General features: G+C 44.9%; 5 protein-coding genes across 5 annotated transcripts in view; all 5 read right to left on the reverse strand.

The window, feature by feature from the left end:
• Window positions 1-15,059, reverse strand: part of LOC130555585 (UDP-glucuronosyltransferase-like) — a 35,888-nt gene extending 20,829 nt beyond the window's left edge. The window contains exon 1 of the mRNA XM_057335916.1: window positions 14,110-15,059. Within this exon, the coding sequence (XP_057191899.1) occupies window positions 14,110-14,958 (849 nt within the window). The 5' untranslated portion in view covers window positions 14,959-15,059. The remainder of the gene's footprint in view (window positions 1-14,109) is intronic.
• LOC130555586 (UDP-glucuronosyltransferase 1A5-like) lies at window positions 594-4,696 on the reverse strand. The gene is made up of 2 exons (XM_057335917.1): window positions 3,854-4,696; window positions 594-1,038 (listed from the first exon to the last, which is right to left on the reverse strand). Exons 1-2 carry the CDS (start codon window positions 4,694-4,696, stop codon window positions 919-921), a joined length of 963 nt encoding a protein of 320 aa, XP_057191900.1. The 3' UTR covers window positions 594-918.
• Window positions 11,867-12,760, reverse strand: LOC130555252 (UDP-glucuronosyltransferase 1A5-like). Its single transcript, XM_057335309.1, has one exon. The coding sequence runs from the start codon at window positions 12,758-12,760 to the stop codon at window positions 11,867-11,869; it is 894 nt and encodes a 297-aa protein (XP_057191292.1).
• A 1,091-nt stretch (window positions 15,060-16,150) lies between the features above and the next one.
• On the reverse strand, window positions 16,151-16,990 carry LOC130555588 (UDP-glucuronosyltransferase 1A5-like). The gene has a single exon (XM_057335920.1). It carries the CDS (start codon window positions 16,988-16,990, stop codon window positions 16,151-16,153), a length of 840 nt encoding a protein of 279 aa, XP_057191903.1.
• Window positions 16,991-18,388: 1,398 nt separating this feature from the next.
• LOC130555587 (UDP-glucuronosyltransferase 1A5-like) lies at window positions 18,389-19,315 on the reverse strand. Its single transcript, XM_057335919.1, has one exon. The coding sequence runs from the start codon at window positions 19,241-19,243 to the stop codon at window positions 18,389-18,391; it is 855 nt and encodes a 284-aa protein (XP_057191902.1). The 5' UTR covers window positions 19,244-19,315.
• Between the last annotated feature and the right edge of the window lie 1,173 nt (window positions 19,316-20,488).

The following is a 20,488-nucleotide window of genomic DNA, read 5'->3' on the forward strand; positions in this document are numbered from 1 at the left end:
GATTGTTTAAACGGGTCTCGACCCAGAGGCAGAGGTTGGTGAGGGAGTCTAAATCCCTAGGGGATTCGAGTGTGGCGATCTCGTCAGCAATGGACGCATTCACCCCGTTGAGAAATCGAGCACGTAGCGCTTCCTCGTTCCAGTTGCAGGCGGCCGCCAGCGTCTGGAACTTGATGGAATAATCCGTGATGGAGTTACGACCCTGGGTCAGGCTTGAGAGCTGGGCGGCCGCCTGCTCCCCCTGAGCTGACCTGTCGAACAGCCTGATCATCTCGGCCCGAAAGTCTGTGAACGAGTGGCAAAAGGGTGCTTGAGACTCCCATACAGCTGTACCCCACTCTCGTGCCCAACCCGTCAGCAGGGTTAAAACAAACGCCACCCTTGCCTCTTCGGTGGCATAGCGGCGTGGCTGAAGGGAAAACACCAGAGCACACTGGGCGAGGAAAGGACAGCAGGCATTGGGGTCTCCGTTGTAAGGCGGGGGGTTATTGACATGGGGCTCAGACTCAGAAGTCCACGAGACGGGCTGGAAGAAATTCAACTCGCAGTGAGTTCTCTGCGCAGCTCGGTGACTAGAGCTGTAAGTTCCGTGACTTGACCTACAAGATTTCCCACTTCCTGTGTAGTGGCATTCAGCCGTGTGACCTGCTGTCCGAGGGCGACCCCCTGTTGTTGCAGAGCATTGCGGAAGGGATCCATCCCCGCTGAATCTCCAGTTTGGTCAGACCGTTCTGTCAAGACAAGGTAGGAATAAGAAATTCGGAGACTCAAATGCGGGAAAAAAAGAGGGTTTTATTGAACACACAACTGTCCACCGGACCAGCTACAGGTACCTCGTGAGCCCGTGGGGAGATGACTCGACCCAGCGGCACTCACGGTAAGAACGGTAATAGAATCCAAACAGGAGAAACCTTGACTCTAACGGAAGCTCGGCGGGGAGGGGTCTCGACCCGCTGGCAGAATCCGGATGACTGTGGTGATCCCTTGTGAGGCGATGCCGGGAGGTGAAGAGAGCGGAGGTCCGAGACGCCAGAGAAACTGAGGAGGTACAGGGGAGAAGAGAGTAGCCAAGAGCAACAAGACACTGGAGCAATACTGGAACAAATAAACATGACTAAGAGATACTAAGACTTAGACAAAAAAACCTAAACAAGACTGTGGCAGTCAGAGCTGGCATTACACACGCAACGGTCTGACAAAAGACAAGAAAACAAGAGGGCTTAAATAGAGGGAACCTAATCAGCGGGGAATGAACAACAGGTGAATAATAATAAGGAGCCAGGGGGGACTGCTAATTAGGGACGAGCAACAGGAGTGTAGGTGATGAGGTGATGGAAACCCGGTGAGAGGAAAGCTTGAAGGGGAGACACGGGGACAGGGCTAATGACGTAGACACTAAACACGTGGAGAACCGTCAAGACGGTTCCACAAGAGTTTGACAAAACAAAACAAACACTCACACCAGACAAGAAGGTCACGACAAGACTGAGATCACGACAGATATACTATATAAAATGTACATTTACACAGTTCAACATTATGATTCTGTAGCCTAACCCTTGAGAATTATTATTGCTTTAGTTATAATGTTACTAATATTATATTAATATTAAAAAAACACGTTCCTGGTAGTATAATATAAATGTAAATTAAATTCAGTGAGCAATGTATTATTGACCATTATTGCACTTTTAAGCTATTTCTACTTTTTTATATTTTTTTGTTATTTTCAATAAAGGGAAAATGAACAGAAATTGTATGCAGGACTGTGCAATGCCACCATATACAGTATTGGGGTTGTGGGTTTACCTGGAAGTTTCTTTTCTCATGGAAGTTTTGGATTTTTAACAGATGAGCTTAAACATATTTAATCAATATTTAGTGTACAATTATTTTCTCATGTGATAATTACTAGCCGTAGGATAATGCATCCAGTCGGTTGTTATTGCTGAATAAACCTCTTCAGTGTTATACAAGAACTGATTCTGATCATTCTGATATAGGAGCCTTACACAATGACAGGCTGACTGTACATTTTCTGTTTTTAATTTTGATCATTATCGTCAGCTAACTTGCTTCAGCTAAGTTAGGTTGTTAATTAGGTTGCTAATTTATACATCACCCTTATCAGATTCAAGATCTTTATTGTCATACAGTATGTACCTGTAAAATTTTTTTATTTTGCAGATGGGGTAGAAAAGCAATAAATATATAATAAAGGACAAACATAGAACAAAGATATACTGCAGTAAATATAAAAGAGAATAAAATAGAAAAGTTAATTTATAGTAAAAAAGTGGCCGTAAGTAGTATTTTTGTTAAGGAAAATGTATTTATTGATTTAGAGTTTCATCTTAAATTAAATACTGTATTAGTGATTTAAATTGTGGTTTTTCCTGCCATTAGGGGGCGGTGTGGCTCAGCCGCGTGACGTCATCAAATGCCGTTCTTTCTCTCACCTCTGAGCTTTCAAGTGCACAAGTTAGTTTTGCAACAGGTTTATCGCGAAAGTAGTAGCAAAAGTCAAGGCGGGGAGATTTGAAACTGCAGTGACAGGTTTGAGAGGTTGTAGATGCCTATTTGTGGTTGCAATTCAAATCTGAATCTAGGAAAACGTGTAAATATGTGCTATGCATTTGTATCTGCCAATGTATTTTAGTAAATGCCAGTTTACACGTTTGTGACTATTTTTCTGCAACTTCAAATGCAGAAGACAGATTTGTGAGTTTTGTCCACGAGTGCAAATCTCAATATTCAACTTCAGTTTTTTATTTTACAAGTTTTGACATTAGGGCTGTGAGTGTACATTTTAGTGTACAGGTACAAATACTTACTTTACAAGTTCACAAATTAAAATCTACATGCTCTCAAGTTTTGCTACTGAAATACCTTCATAGTTTTGGGTCCATTTAAACTCCATAGAAATGTCCCCGCAGTAACAGACCGGTGTAAATTCACAAACGTGTCAAAAGTTAACAGCAACGATATGATTATAAGTTTATGCCGTGAACCTCACATACTATACAATAGAATTAAGCATTTAGTCGATCACGATGAATTCTTATAGCAACCGTTGTAAACATGACAGCTTACTTCTTAGGTCAGACGGCTTCGTGCTGTTTCCAGGCGGACCGTTAAAGAACGTGACACACATGTCTCCGGGAAATCCTGTGATATTCAACCAATCAGATGATGACTTCGAACATGCTGAAGTGTTTCCAGAAAAGTGTGCCTTATGCATCAGATGTTCAGCCAACGGTCCGTGGGCGAGACTAGTCGGTCTGTGACTAGGAACCAATTGTCATCAACCACCAACTTATGTATGCTCATACAACTGTTTACATTTATGTGCGCATGCCCAGCGTGTCTGAATGAACATGTGACATGCGTTTTCGATGGTGTTAGTTTAAATGCAGATTTTTTTTAAAACGCATGCGAAAACGGCGGTATAAACGAGGATCGTTTTCATTTTAAAAGGCCGTTTTTTGAACGACAACGGGCTAATGTAAACAACACCGAACACTAGCAGTTATTTCTGTTGCTTTTCTATCTTTTCCATACTTATATAAAAATAGCTATGTATGATGTGTTAAGCAAACTGAGTCCAGTTAACAATGTACTTGCACATTATTTCCCTTTTTGCCTATGTGATTGCTTCTACTGTTTGCCTCATTTGCGTCTGTTAAATGATTAAATGTAAATTTAACTCTACTGTATCCTGCACACTTATGAGTTATTTTGTATTCAAAAACGACAGCACACAGAGATTAAGAAAATAGGGTGCATCAAAATCACACCCAACAACCCTTCAATTATGTTATAGTGTCTTAAGAATTTAATTAGGAAGACTCACTTGTGACAAAGGTTTTGGTTTCTGGCTAACAGTGGCTCCAATCATGACCATGTTGGGCATCACCGGACGTGAGAATTCCAAGGCAAAGTCGAAACGCATGAACCAGAGAGCAGCACGACTCATTATGTCCACCACAGATGTTTTTCTCTGAAGTAAACGTGAGGCAATCTCATCTGCATGAGTAAATAAATATCCACAAGCCATAGGTTGCAGCAGAGACCTTACAGCGTTCACACTTCTTTGCCAAAAACTCATGTGGTCAGTAAACTGAGTAAAAATTTGAGGAACATAAGAGGCTGGAGTCGGGCATTGAGTGGCAAGAGTGTCCACACCACAAGGGTGATTTATTTGCATATATATTGCTGGAACCGAAAGATATTCACCAACAATAACCCCGACAGGCTCAAACGGATCCGTGAGGATAGCATCAAAGTTGAAGTCTTTCAGTTTCTTAATGAGGTCCTCGTTGAAAAGCAGACTCTCAGTGCTCCTCACGGTTAACGTCTGAAGAATGTTCAGTGAAAAGAGGAATCCCTGGAACTTGGCCAGGTCTGAAGTCATATCAATACTCAGAATAGTGTCTAATTCTTCTGCTATGTTCCCTTCTAGCTCAGCTTTAGTGTAGGGCACTGGGTAAGTAAGAGTGGTGGTATGTTCTGATGGACCCATACTCAGACTAGCCTCTGGGATGACGACCACCACCTGGTTACCTCTTCTCCCCAGCTCCTCCACAATAGGCTTCATCCCAAGCCAGTGACTGCCATCTGATGGAACAACCAACAGCTTTCCAGCTTCAGCTGAACCAAAGAGGAACAGAATCAAAAGCAACCGTACGATATTCATTCTATTAGTGGTGTGAAAAAAAGTCAACATCTGAATGAGATTAAGAAAGTGTGACGCCCACACAATGTCACCACACAGGTTAAGGTACTGCATTTCTGAGCTGTCTGGACTGTGCTTAAAGGTGTGTCAAAGTTTATAGCTGATAGGAAGTGCTGAGTCCAAATATGTTGACACTATAAACTACTTGTTACTCATTACACTTAAGTCACCAAAATGGCACAGTGTTTAATCTTACCTTTATAAATATAGAAAAAAAGTAAAAATAAAACTAGAGAAAAATATGCACTGCTCCTATTCAACATTTGAACTTTTGACTTTCTGTAAATAAATAACAGAGCATGTCCACTTACAAAATGATCAGATGCTCAATTTTTAAAGCCATTTATAGAAACATTTGTTGGTACATGATTGTTTAAACAACTTTTAGAGACACATACTATACCACACAAACTCTTCAGTAACAAAAAAAGATTGAATGTCTATGTAAAAAAAACAAGTTATGAATATTTGAAGTGTCTGATTAAAATGCCCCACTGTCCCGGGGTTGCCAACTCTGTGGTTTTCCCGCGGAATTGGGGTACTTTTAAACTGATTCCCAGGGGGGTTTTATTCCGCTGGTTGAAATTTGACATATTCATAAATTGTACTTGACCTAAATGCCTGTATTGAACTAATTTACTCTACCAAATGTGTATTCTAACAATAATAAGATTGAATCGGACAATAAATCTGTAAATAGCTAGTTCAATCAAATTGTTCTAAAAATGGTTAATCACCTTCCCTAAAGGATTTTGTTCATCAGCTGTAAATCTTGAGGTAAGATGACTTTATTCATATAAATATATGTCAATGATTACTACTATAAATATTTTCATTAATTGTAGTGTCTAATGCATAGCAGTGGCATATTTTCTATATAAAAATATGTACTTTAAGTATGAGAGTGGCATATTTTGACTTGTGGTGTTTAGGCTATTTTGGGCTAAAGTATTCTTCACTTTTATGGGTAAGTAAGGGCCAGCATAGTGTGTGTGATGAATATTGAATCATCATAATAGTCTGAGCGCACTACCGGGTTTTTGACCGCTTAAATGTTTTTTGCAGATATTATTTTATCTACATTGTGGAAAACATGTTTGTGTCTCAAGTGTTTTGACCTGCCTTACTGCTCTCACAGAGTCCTGTAGGCAAGGAAAGGTACTGCAATTTGTCACAATGTGCATGTTTTGAACACCTGTACACATACGAGTAAAATGAAGTATACTTTGCAAGGCTGTGTGTTCGACTGCATAAAAACTAAACTATAATGAAGCCATAAGGCTGTGGCCTATTTGCAGTTTTTCATTAATAAGCTTCATTAACCTTGTTTCCCTTTCTGTCGGTCTCTCGACGTTGTGTCGAACCGACAGATGGGGTTCGTCCCTGAGAACCAATCGTTTCCGACTGCTTAGAAAAGGCCAATGAAAATTGGCAAATGAAATTTGCATGCCGGACCCCGCCCCGGACATCCGGGTATAAAAGGGAGACGGCGTGCATCCTTCATTCACCTTTTGTTCTTCGGAGCCTTCGGTTATGAAGATCTTCTCTTGCTGCTTAGCAAAAGCTCTACATTGCCGGTTCTATGACGTGGTGCAGCGGACTGTCCCTTCCTGCAGCGACTTCCCCTGGGCGTCTCGGCGGTTCCAGAGGTGTTCGAGCCTGCAGACGGTGACTCACCGTCTGCATTCTAAAAGAGCTAATTTCTCCAGCGTGGCATGTCCCGCTGTTCTCTTGGGTGCGGTGTCCTCATCGAGGATGGGGACAAGCACGATGTCTGTGTCAGGTGTTTGGGGGTCCAACACGCTGAGACAGCCTTCGTGGACTCATCTTGCCCGCACTGCGGGCAGATGGTCATAGAGACGTTGCGGTCACGGGTGGCTGTTTTCTCCCGAGAATCAGCCACCACCTCGCATGCTTCCCGGGCTGTGACGAGGATGGCTAAGGCCATTCTGTTCGCCAAGGCGAGCGGCGAGGGTGATATGGGGATTTCTGCGAGCGCTAATCCGTCAGCCAAGTGCTCGCGGACCGCTCGCACCCCGTCTCGTTCGCCTCGTTGTTCCCCAGCTGGCGGTGCCACACCGTCAGCGTCCTCCTACACACAGTCGGACACGATGCGTGATGAGGATGAGATGTCCATCGCAGCATCGGAAGGCGAATTGCTGGCATCCGATCCCGATGACTCTCTGCAGCTCCCTCCTAGGCGGGGTCGAGCTCAGGAGGAGGCGGATGTCGAGATGTCGGCCATGCTTTCCCGGGCCGCCGTGTGCATTGGGTTAGAGTGTACTCCAGTGCCTCTCCCCCAGCGCTCACGGTTGGATACGTGGTTCTTGGGCTCTGAGCGCGACTCCAAGTCGCGCCGCGCCATTTTTCCCGGAGGTGCATGAGGAACTGGCGAAGACGTGGAACGCCCCCTTTTCGGCGCGTACACGTCAAACCGGTTCCGTTGCTCTCTCTTCCCTCGATGGTGGGGCGGCTAGGGGTTACGTCGACGTGCCCCAGGTGGAACGTGCAGTCGCGGTGCACCTGTGCCCGCAGGCAGCGTCCACCTGGAGAGGTCGACCGAAACTCCCGTCCAAGGCGTGTAGGACTTCGGCATCGCTGGTGTCGAAGGCCTACACTGCCGCGGGCCAAGCTGCCTCCTCTCTCCACGCCATGGCCATCCTGCAGGTCCATCAGGCCAAGGCGTTGAATGAGATCCACGAGGGTAAGACCGACCCGGGGTTAATGCAGGAACTCCGCACTGCCACCGACCTCGCTCTAAGGGCGACCAAGGTGACCGCGCGGGCCCTGGGTCGGGCGATGTCCACCATGGTGGTCCAGGAGAGGCATCTCTGGCTCAACCTTGCGCAGATGAGCGACGCCGAGAAAGTACGCTTTCTCGACGCGCCCATTGCGCAGGGTGGGCTGTTTGGTGACACTGTCGAGGACTTCGCTCAGCAGTTTTCGACGGTGAAGAAGCAGACGGAGGCGATTAGCCATATTCTTCCCCGCCGAGACTCGGCCGCCCGTAGGCCTTCGAGTTCCTGTGCGGCCTCTGCTTCCCAGCAGCCCCGGCCCCCCCACGGGGGCCTAGCGCCCACTTTTTCACAAAAAGAGTTTCCTATCTCCCTGGGTGTTCTTCACAGCCGCTCTCACCCTCTGTCAGACGGTGTTCGGCCACTCGACATTGCGTCTTGGTGAGGCGCAACATCGAATGTATTTTGCAGCCCTCAGCACTCTCAAATCGACGGTGCAGGGACCTGCATCGCCAGGCAGGCAAACCAGCAGAGCCAGTCTTCTTCCCGGGGGCTCCCCGGTGAGAGACCCACACTGCCAGCCATCGAACCACCCCCCGGGGGGTTGATGAAGCAGATCGTTCCCTTAGTCCCCCTGTCACGGTCCCTGGGAGCTTGGCTCGAGCTTCCCACACCATCACGGTGGCTGAGAAGGACGATCCGTCTCGGCTACGCGATCCAGTTCGCCAGAAATCCGCCCAAGTTTCGGGGCATCCTCGTCACCTCGGTCAGAGGCCGGGATGCTCCCGTACTACGGAGCGAGGTCGCCACCCTTCTGGCGAAGGGTGCGATCGAGTCCGTCCCCTTAGCCGAGATGTCCAAGGGGTTTTACAGCCCTTACTTCATCGTCCCCAAAAAAGGCGGGGGGGGGGGGTGCGCCCCATCCTAGATCTGCTTACCCTGAACAGACACCTGCACAAGCTGCCGTTCAGGATGCTCATGCAGAAGAGCATCCTGGCATCCGTCAGATGTCAGGATTGGTTCATGGCAATCGACCTGAAGGACGCTTACTTTCATGTCTCGATTCTCCCTCGTCATCGCCCGTTCCTTCGGTTCGCTTTCGAGGGTCGGGCATATCAGTACAGAGTCCTCCCCTTCGGTCTGTCTCTGTCTCCACGAGTTTTTACGAAGATCGTGGAGGCCGCCCTCTCTCCCCTCAGGGAGAAAGGGGTGCGGGTACTCAACTATCTCGACGACTGGCTTATCTTGGCTCACTCGCGAGATCTGTTGTGTGCACACAGGGACCTAGTGCTCCGGCACCTAGATCGATTTGGACTACAGGTCAACCGAGAGAAGAGTATGCTCTCCCCTGTGCAGAGCATCCTCTATCTTGGTATGGAACTCAACTCTGTCACCATGACAGCGTGGCTGTCCACAGTACGCGCCCAGTCGGTGTTGAACTGCCTGGATCATTTCACGCAGTCGGCGGTTCCCCTGAAACTATTTCAGAGGCTCCTGGGACACATGGCATCCTCGGCGGCGGTGATATCCCTTGGGTTGATGCACATGAGGCCGCTTCAACACTGTCTTCTGAGTCGAGTTCCTTGGGGAGCGTGGCACACCGGCAGCAGGCAGATGGTGATTACGCCTCGCTGCCGACGCACCCTAACCCCGTGGTCTTCCATGGTCTTCCTTTGGGCAGGGGTACCCCTAGGGCAGGTTATGAGGCATGTCGTGGTGACAACAGACGCCTCCCTGCAGGGTTGGGGTGCAGTGTGCAACGGGCACGCAGTGTCTGGGTTTTGGACGGGCCCCCGCCTGCGCTGGCATATCAATTGCCTAGAGTTTTGGGCTGTGCTACTTGCACTGAAGAAGCTGCAGCCTCTCGTGCAGGGCAAGCACGTGCTGGTCCGGTCGGACAGCACTACTGCAGTAGCGTATATCAATCGTCAGGGTGGCGTTCGCTCACTGCAGTTAACACGACTTGCCCGACGCCTCCTGACTCCACCCCCGCGCAGTCCAGCTCATTTGGGTGCAGTTCGGGCAGGCCCAGGTGGACCTGTTTGCCTCCCTCGAAACCACCCATTGCCCGCTTTGGTACTCTCTGACCGAGGGACCCCTCGGCACGGATGCCCTAGCGCACAGCTGGCCGCGGGACAAGCGGAAGTACGCCTTCCCCCCAGTGAGCCTCATTGCACAGACCCTGTGCAAGGTCAGGGAAGAGGAGCATCAAGTGTTACTCGTTGCGCCACACTGGCCAAACCGGACTTGGTTCTCGGAGCTAATGCTCTTGACGACAGCTCCCCCCTGGCCGATTCCCCTGGCGAAGGACCTGCTTTCCCAGGGGAAGGGCACGTTATGGCATCCCAGGCCAGACCTCTGGAACCTCCATGTCTGGCCCCTGGACGGGACGAGGAGATCCTGAGTGGTCTGCCCCCGGCGGTGGTAGCTACCATTTCTTAGGCTAGGGCACCTGCCACTAGGCGACTGTACGCCTACAAGTGGCGCCTCTTCTCGACCTGGTGTGCTTCTCGAGGAGAAGACCCACGGAGTTGTGCGATCGGGTCTGTGCTGTCCTTCCTACAAGAGAGACTCGAGACTAACCTCTCCCCCTCCACACTGAAAGTGTATGTAGCCACCATTGCTGCTCATCACAACTCAGTTGCTGGAAAGTCTCTAGGGCAGCATGACCTGGTTCATTAGATTACTAAGGTAATCTAATCAGCTCTTTGTCTGTTTCGGAGGTCAGCAACAGGGGAGAGCTGTCTCCAAGCAGAGGTTGGCCCACTGGATTGTGGACGCTGTCAAGACAGCTTACCAATCCCTAAATCGCCCGTGCCCCCTAGGAGTGAGGGCCCATTCCACCCGTGGTGTAGCCTCCTCTTGGGCCTTGGCACGGGGGGCCTCTCTCGCAGACATTTGCAGAGCTGCGGTTTGGGCTACACCCAACACCTTCGCGAGGTTTTACAACCTCCGCGTAGAGCCGGTGTCAGCCCGCGTCCTGCATGGCCACATGTAGGACCGGCAACTGGTAGGGTGTACGCCTGTTCGGTTTTTTCCCCCTCTCTCGAGTGGGTCAGTATACCGATTTTAGCCTCCATTCTTTCCCCACTGGGCGAAGAACAGGCACTCCATCCATCACTAAGCAAGCACCCCCTGGGGCGGGCTGGGCAGAGCAGCCCTGCCCCTTAGGCCGGGTATCACCTGAGTTATTTGCAGCATAGCTCTAACCGGACCTAGTGCTACCAGAGGTTGCAACTCCCCAGTAGGGCGGTTCCGTCTGATGTATCCTCTTGCTGGTTCCCACCTTGGTAACCCATGACCTCCCCGGGTGGACCTCCACCTCGCGGTTTTCTCTTCAGCCGCACTTTCTTCCCATGAGTTCTTCCCCATCGGTGAGACCATGTTGGTATCTCCACTAGTCTCCTCCCTGCGGTAGGAAGTGGTCTCTGTAGCGCATCCCCCACTTGAGGAAGTAGCGCTTACCCAGTGCCTTACGGTTCCGGGCGGCTTCTCGCTGTTAGAGAAACAAGGCCGCCGCCTGTGAGGCCGAAGGTAGGGGCCTTCCCACCTTTCAAGAAAGCTCTGGGACCCCCTACCTACCCACTGGTAGGTTACAATTTCGCGGTAGCGTTCACGGCTGACACGCCCAGGCCAGTCACCGTCGCTTCGTTGAGATTGTAACAGGGCACAGTGTTATGGCGTTTTCCATTGGAACCCCATCTGTCGGTTCGACACAACGTCAAGAGACCGACAGAAAGGGAACGTCTCGGTTACGTTTGTAACCTCGGTTCCCTGATGGAGGGAACGAGACGTTGTGTCCTCTTGCCACAACACGTGCTGTCCTCTGCAGCAGCCGTGAGAGGTCTCAGGCTCCTCAGAACTAAGGTGAATGAATGATGCACGCCGTCTCCCTTTTATACCCGGATGTCCGGGGCGGAGTCCGGCATGCAAATTTCATTTGCCAATTTTCATTGGCCTTTTCTAAGCAGTCGGAAACGATTGGTTCCCAGGGACGAACCCCATCTGTCGGTTCGACACAACGTCTCGTTCCCTCCATCAGGGAACCGAGGTTACAAACGTAACCGAGACGTTCTCTATAATTAGAGGATGCACAGTTGCATTTATTGGTGGAGGTTGAACGCTCAAATGAATCAATGCCATGGTGATTTTCCAACAACAACTATGTATGTTTCATGTTTTCACTCAGTTGGTGTACCAGGCAGTGGTCAAGGAAAATAAAGTTGTGGGTTAGTGAGACACCACCTTCGACATTTATAGTTAATCATTAGCAATTAAGACCTAAAAAATTAGTATAATGCAGTGACTCTGTTCAAGAATGCCTGCTGTAACTGGATGGACTGAATACTTTTTGGCAACTGCAGCCTTTCTGGCATTTGCAGTCTGTCAAGAAGAATCAGATGTACACAGTACTAATAATGTTGTAGATTTTATTATGAAGGCTTACTTGTGACAAAGGTTTTGTTTTTTTGGTCGCCATCCCTCCAATCATGACCATGTTGGGCATCAGCGGCCGTGGAAACTCAAAGGCAAAGTCAAAACGCATAAACCAAAGATCAGCACGGCTCATGATCGCCACCACAGATGTTTTTCTCTGAAGTAAGCGTGAGGCAATCTCATCTGCACGAGTAAACAAATGTCTACACGCCATGGGTTGCATCAGAGTCCTTGCCATGTTTACACTTCTTTGCCAAAAACTCATACGGTTAGTAAAATGAGTTAAAGGTTGTGGAACATAAGAGGATGGACTTGGGCATTTACTTGCAAGACTGTCAACTCCACATGGAAGGTTTATTTGCATATAAATAGCTGGAATGGAGAGATATTCACCCACAATAACTCCAACAGGCTCAAATGGATCTGTGAGAATAGCGTCAAAGTTGTAGTCTTTCAGTTTCTTCATCAGGTGCTTGTTAAAGAGCAGACTCTCTGCACTCCTCACAATAAAACTTTGTAGTAAATCCAGAGAAATGAAGAATGTCTGGATCCTGGCCAGGTCTGTAGACATATCAATACTCAAAATATTGTTCAGTTGATTTGCTAAGTCCTCTTCTACCTCAGCTTTAGTGTAGGGCACTGGGTAAGTAAGAGTGGTGGTATGTTCTGATGGACCCATGCTCATACTCGCCTCTGGGATGACAACCAACACCTGGTTCCCTCTCCTCCCCAGCTCCTCCACAATAGGCTTCATGCCAATCCAGTGGCTTCCATCTGATGGAATAACCAACAGCTTTCCAGCTTCGGACGAACCAAAGAGGAACAAAATCAAGAGCAACCGTACGGTAATCATTCTAACAGTGGTGTGAAAAAAGTCAACATCTGAATGAGATTAAGGAACTATGACGCCCACACAATGTTACCGTCCAGGTTAAAGTACTACATTTTAAAATGAGCCTGGACTGCATTCAAATGAATGTTAGTGTTTGCAGCTAGCAGGACATGCTCAGACCACTATAAACTATTAATATTTGATTCATCTTAATAAAACAACAAATATTTACCCCTTGCCATTATAAAGTATAGAAATATGGTTTAGGAAAAAGTGAAACAATATGCACTGCTCATAAAGTAAACCTTTCAGCATTCTGTAAATGTGTGAACAAATGCTCTATTTAAATGCTATTTTCAGAAACGTTAGAGTAGAGTTTAACAGTTGCAAAAACTCCCATATATTGCAAGAACGTTTTTACACTCACAAGTGGTGTTTTTTGAGGCAATTCAAAAAAGGAATATTGAAATAGATATTAGAAGTTTATACGTAAACACAAAAAAGCTTTTGTTGTCTGTTTATTGTAATCACCATTGATCTTAGGTTTGGCCAACATATGTACAGTATATACTAAATCAGTAATCATGTGAATGTGCAGTCAGGGTAGGAAATAGTTAACAGCAACTTTTCTCACAATGAAAGATGCCAACCTTTAACAAGGGTGAGGCTGCACTTTGCCTTACTGCCCAGAGATAGATAAGCTGCTTTAACGTATCATAGAAGAAGACAAAAAAGCACTTACATCTTTGTGGAGACATGTTTTGTTCTCACAAAAACCTGTACAATTCCAAGCCCACAGATTTTCTGGCTATTTCTCAGCTCATTTTGCAAAGACCCATTAGGGTTCAACTATTCAAACAAAACCCTCTCTATGTGATATATGTGCTGGCTAAAATATTGCTTATACTGTATGTCTCTATTTATGGAGTCATTTGCTTTCATTCAAACGCTACAGTACAAAAAAAGCCAAAGTAAGCATTGCCTGTCAAACTGTAATTGCATATCATAAATGGTTGTAGTAGCCTACGTGAATGAAGTGTCCATGAAATCCACAATTAGAATAATTAGAAGGAGTGTGTAGACGTGCCTATCAGCGGGTTAGTGTTAACAGCTCCAGCAAATCAACACCCTGCTAACTACCCAACCATTTCTGGCATGTTTCATATTACCACTTTAGGTGGGCCTGGCAGTGACTAATAAGCACTAATTTGCTTCAAATGAACACTACACTTTAGAATGTCGGCTGTAACTAGACAGAGAATTCTTAACTTATTGGAAAATGTGTGACCAAGAAAAATCTAATTTCATGACAAGCAGAAAGGTATAGCTCTGACAATTGTAATAATGCTAATGTTATTATGGAGGCTTACTTGAGACAACGGTTTTGGTTTCTTGGTTGCCATCCCTCCAATCATGACCATGTTGGGCATCACCGGCCGTGGAAATTCAAATGCAAAGTCGAAGCGCATAAACCAGAGAGCAGCATGGCTCATGATCTCCACCATGGATGCTTTTCGTTGAAGTACACGTGAGGCAATTTCATCTGCATGAGCGTGTAATACTTTACAAGCTGTGGGTTGCAGCAGGGTTCTTATTAGGTTTATACACCTCTGCAAAAAGTTAATCTGGTCTGTAAAGTGGGTATTACGTTGAGGAACATAAGAGGCTGGAGTTGGGCATTGGCTGGCAAGACTGTCGACACCACAAGGAAGGTTAATCTGCATGTAAATAGCTGGAATGGAGAGATATTCACCAGAAATAACTCCCACAGGCTCAAACGGGTCTGTGAGAATAGCGTCAAAGTTGTAGTCTTGTAGTTTCTTCATCAAGTCTTTGTTAAAAAGCAGACCTTCTGCATTCCTCACTATAAAGCTTCGAAGAAGTATCATTTGATAGAAGAAAAACAAAAACTTGGTCGAGTCAGAGTCCCACGAAATATCGCTACTCAGCAATGAGGTTACATTACCTTCTAAACTGTTTTGTAATTCAGCTTTGGTGTAGGGTACTGGAAAAGTAAGAGTGGTGGTATGTTTTGATGGACCCATGGACAAACTTGACTCTGGGATGACGACCACCACTTGGTTCCCTCTTCTCCCCAGCTCCTCCACAACAGGCTTCATCCCAAGCCAGTGACTGCCATCTGATGGAATAACCAACAGCTTTCCAGCTTCAGATGAACCAAAGATGAAAAGACTCAAAAGCAACTGTACGGTTAACATCCTATTAGTGGTGTGAAAAAATATCTCACAGGGCTTTTGCCAGCTGTAGGAGATTAAGGCAAATGAAGAACAACCAGTTCAAGTGAGCATGCAGCGTAAAGCTCTGCATATGTCTGAATGACTGACTGGTTTATATTCAGGTGAGGTGGAGACACAACTGGGTGGGACTTTATCTGTAATCCACCAATGAGGTAGAATGTTTTAAAATACATATTGACAGGCTGCAAAACGTAGGTATTCTTATATACATAGAATAATGAATGTAGACTTTAATGCCATACAGTATATGAAAAAATAGTTGATATACATATAGCTGAGTGATATGTATAAGCGGCCTTGAACTTTAACCTCTAAAAGCAGCTTTGACATTTGTACAGATAAAGATATTCTCTGTAAATGCTTCTGAAAAAAATGCTAATCATACCGAAAAGCAGAAAATGTTGCCAGATTCTGCCACACAGTTTTATGTTTAAAGAATGAGCACAATGGTTTTTAACAAAATTTGGAATTAGGAAAAAAAATCTGAGAGTGTGGTATATTTCTATATTATGTTTGACTTCATCTTTCAAAAGAGAGATTTCATAACGCTTATGTTATGAAACGGCATTGGCTGTCCTGCTCCAACTGCGTCACACGCTAAAACTTTAGTGTATACGTTTAAATGAGACGCCACTGCATGCGTTCCTGGAGCGCGATCATCAGTGATTAAAACCTACTGTGCTCACAAAACAATATTGTACATCTTTAGAAGAATCAAAATGCAACGCAACTTGTTAGTACTATTTTTATACTGTTTTTGGTGTGTGTTTTAATAAATACCCGTGGCTGACTTCTATTTGCTTGCTTGTCGGGAAGTGGGTAGGTTTAGGGTAGGAGTGGGGTTAAGTGCTCTAAAATATATATTTTGTACAAATAATATGTATAAAATCTTTTCAGTTTTACAAATGCAAAAAACCCGAGAGTGTCATTTTTAATCCTAGAGGAGGCAAAGCGTGACATGCATTTTCGAGTGGACCAGCGTGTCTAATACATGCTTTGCCATGATGGGTTGAAGCTACACTGCGGGACAGTGACCCTTCAAGAGCAAGACTGGGGACAACCTTGTTTTTAATAATGTAAAACCTAGCGTATTTTTGCACCAGTGTCAGCAAGAGATTCCAGAAGTCTATTAAATAGCATCTGTTAGAAATACTTACTTGTGGCAGAGGTTTCGGTTTCTTGCTATCCAGTCCTTCAACAAAGACGCATAGGTCATCACAGGTCTTGCAAATTCAAATGCAAAATCCACCCACATAAACCAGAGAGCAGCACAACTCATGATCTCCACCATGGAAGTTTTTCTCTGTAGAACACGTGAGGCAATCTCATTCGCATTAGTGAACAAATGTCTACAACCCATGGGCTGCACCAAAGTTCTTATGAGGTTAACACCGCTTTGCCAAAAACTCATGCGGTCAGAAAAATTTGTTAATGGTTGTGGAACAAAAGAGGGCGAACTTGAGCATTGACTGGCTAGACTGTCAACTCCACAAGGGTGACTTGTTTGCGTGTAAATGGCTGGAATTGAGAGATATTCACAAATAATAACACCAGTGGTGTCAAATAGATCTGTGAGAATAGCATCAAAGTTGTAGTCTTTTAGTTTCTTCATCAAATCCTTATTAAAGAGCACACTCTCGAGGTTCTGTGATGTGAGAAAGTTAAACATATCCATAGTGTTGATAAATCCTCTAAACCTCCCTAGATTTGTAGATATATCTGCATTAAAAAGGTTAGAAATGCCTGCATTTACCCTCTCCTCCAGATTGGCTTTGGTGTAGGGTACCGGATATGTCAGAATATGATCAGATGGACCCATACTCAGACTTGCTTCTAGGATAACAACGACCACATGGTTACGTCTACTTCCAAGCTCTTCCACCAAAGGCTTCATTCCTATCCAATGGCTGCCATCTGTTGGAATAACCAGTAACTTCCCAGCCTGCACTGAGCCCAGGCAGGAAAGACACAAGAGCAAAACCAAAGCAGACATCACACTGGGCTTATTTCTGCGATAACAACCGGCTGTCTGTACATTATCCCTTACATATATAATGATATTATAAATTAGGGGTTCCCAAGCACAGGTATAATCAAAGGTAGGCTATCTCATGGCACACCTTTTAAACAGAAAATAGGGAAAAAACACACATTCATTCCCTTACTTTTTATTTTTCTTGTCATGAATGAATCAGTTTAATTGAAATATCAAAATACCTTATTGTAGGGCTGCACAATTATAACATACTTGTTTATATTACTACCCTTGACATAGTAAGTGTGATAAGTAATGTTGATTATATTGTAATGTTTTAAAAAACGCGGCCACACGATACACGCTTCGCGCTGTAAATGCCCCGCTTGCGGATCCATTGTCCAAGCACAATAAACATGTGAACTATACAAGTCCAATTGTTAGTTTTCTGGAATAAACTTTTTAATACACCGCAACAGCAAGTGGCTTTGCGTGACCCTCTTTATGACCCCAAGTTTGAGAACCTTTGATATAAATGACCATACTGCCAGTTAGTGTAGCGGGTTGATACATTTGGGCATGAGATTACGGGTTCGCACAATCATTTCATAATTAAATAATATCCATGGTTGGATTTAGTTTGCAATTTGGTATATTCCTAATAAATGCAACGTTAACTATTTCTAAAGTGCTTATTTTATAAAGAACACTGCTACCTCACATAATGCAGTGAAGCAGTCCCTGTATAGAGTGAATAATTGATTGTCGAACTATCGATATCCATTAATTCAGCACCCCCTGGTAAGCACCTGGTAACGTGGGACGTAAGAAAGTAACCTCTTAAGGTAGACTACAGTTCGGGAAACACGCCTAGAAAAGGTACAACTGTAGTTAAGGTGTACCTTTAGAGTCTTCGTAGCATGCTAAGAGACAACGTGATCGGGAAACGCAGCCATGCAGCAATGATGTATTGTGTGTTCGTGCTTTAGTTCCACCCCCCTCCGCCCACGCATTCAGGAGGTCGCCTGTTTTCAGAAATAATCGTATAGCTGAATCTGTCTTTTATAAATGTGATCAAACTAAAGACTCTTCGAAGATACGAAGTATATACTACTACATAGATACTCAAGATTAATATGAGATTGGCAGAAACTGTGTGTTACATCTGCTTTAAAGAATGCTGGTAACCAAACAATGGTGGAACCCATTCACTTTTATTGTATAGACACAAAACCAATGCAAGTCAATGGGTACCTCTGTTGTTCAGTTACCAACATTCTTCGAAATATCTTCTTTTGTGTTCTGCAGAAGTCACACACATGTCAACAAGAAATGCCTGATATCTGGATACATAAAATCAATTTGCTTGTTGCCTTCATATCTGTGGATGATGAATCAATACCAAAATTACAACTGTTAAACACTTACTTGTGGCAGAGGTTTCGTTTTTTTGCTATCTAGTCCTCCAACAAGGACCATGTTGGGCATCATTGGCCGCGGAAGTTCAAAGGCAAAGTCAAACCGCATAAACCACAGAGCAGCACGACTCATGATCTCCACCATGGATGTTTTTTTCTGTAGAACACGTGAGGCAATCTCATCCGCATTAATAAACATATATGCACAACCCATGGGCTGCACCAGAGTTCTTAACAGGTTCACACTTCTTTGCCAAAAACTCATGCGGTCAGAAAAATGAGTTAAAGGTTGAGGAACATAAGAGGGCGGGTGTGGGCATTTACTGGCAAGAGTGTCGGCACCACAAGGATGACTTATTTGCGTGTAAATGGCTGGAATTGAGAGATATTCGCCAAGAATAACTCCAGTCGGCTCAAATGGATCTGTGAGAATCGCATCAAAGTTGTAGTCTTTCAGTTTCTTCATCAAATCCTTATTAAAGAGCGCACTCTCAAGGTTCCGTGATGCAAGAGTTTTAAGCAAATCCATAGTGCTGATGAAACCTCTAAACCTTGCAAGATCTGTAGATACATCTGCATTTAAAAGGTTAGAAATGCCTGTATCTACGTTCTCCTCCAGCTTGGCTTTTGTGTAGGGTACTGGATATGTCAGAGTAGTGGTATGATCAGATGGACCCATACTCAGACTTGCTTCTGGGATGACAACCACCACCTGGTTACCCCTACGTCCAAGTTCCTCCACCAAAGGCTTCATTCCTGTCCAGTGGCTGCCATCTGCTGGAATAACCAGTAACTTCCCAGCCTGCACTGAACCCAGGCAAAAAAGACACGAGAGCAACACTAAAGCAGACATCCTAACACTAATGTAGCTTAACACATACAGCTATAACTCTAAGAGGAAATCGCAAGGCCAAGAGATGGCTGTCTTGAAAGTTTGCAAGAACTCTTGATTTAGACTTCGCGGCACAGAGTTTTTATCCTAAAGATTGTCTTGGAACAAGCCACAATGAAGGAGTGGTCTGAATAGAACTGAATTCATTGGCAGGTCACACCAAGAGCAAAGGGGTGGGCAGAGCATGACAAGTCAACAAAGTTGAAAAGTCAATAGTTGTTGGTAGAAAATGATTTATGGCTTCACATTATATAACTTCAAATAAAAAACTGGAAACAGTATGAATTGTGTTCAAATTTTCAGTTTGAAAAGTGAGGCCGGAGAAAAGATTCACTTTTAACAAGGTCGGTCTGAGTAAAGTTCAGGATTAGATTACATTATCACTTTTTTCACATAAACCCTGACATTTATTTTCTGTTTTCTTCATAACCATTATGAAAAATGCAATATATCATCCAAACACCTTTTTCAATGAACTAAATGTAACCTTTAGTCATCAAAGTCTGGCTTCAAATAGTCCTATTTGAAAGTCCTATAGCTATTTTTACTATGAAAGTAAACGCAAGACATATTAATCGTGTTTTTACCCACAGTCTGCTCAGTAAACTAGCTGTTTTTTCTGGTTTATTTGTCAATAGACTGTATTGATTAAAATATGAATTATCCATCAAGTCTGTTTTCCAAGGCCACGTTAAGAGAAAAGTGGACTTTGTGCTGATATGAATTCTCTAGTCAACTATGACAAAGCACCCCAGAACCTCTCACACCATTTCAGTCTACACTCATTTATATGACTTGCCTGACAAGTTTTTACACAACACTTCAGCCAAACCCATGCACTGGAGAAAAATGAATCATTTGTACCTTGCTTACAATACATTTTTATAAAGTGCATGGTCATGCTTGCACTTCAGGATCCAAACTGTGTAAAATGTAAACAAGGTTAAGCAAAGAGATTCAGACGAATTACCCTTCTATTGAGATTCAGATTAATTACCCTTCTATTAGACTCTAATAGAAGGGTAATTCATCTGAATCTCTTTGCTTAACCTTGTTTACATTTGACTAATAATTAGAGAATGTGAAGCTACGTCACGCCGTGTTCAATGTTGCGCCATCTTGGGAGGATCGCTGCTAGTGCGTTCAATGCAGGGTTTTGTTTTTCTTGTTTGATTAGGAAATATAACTATGGTAGGTCGGTCATGC

Source organism: Triplophysa rosa, linkage group LG6 (assembly GCF_024868665.1).
Source record: "Triplophysa rosa linkage group LG6, Trosa_1v2, whole genome shotgun sequence".
Lineage (NCBI taxonomy): Eukaryota > Metazoa > Chordata > Actinopteri > Cypriniformes > Nemacheilidae > Triplophysa > Triplophysa rosa.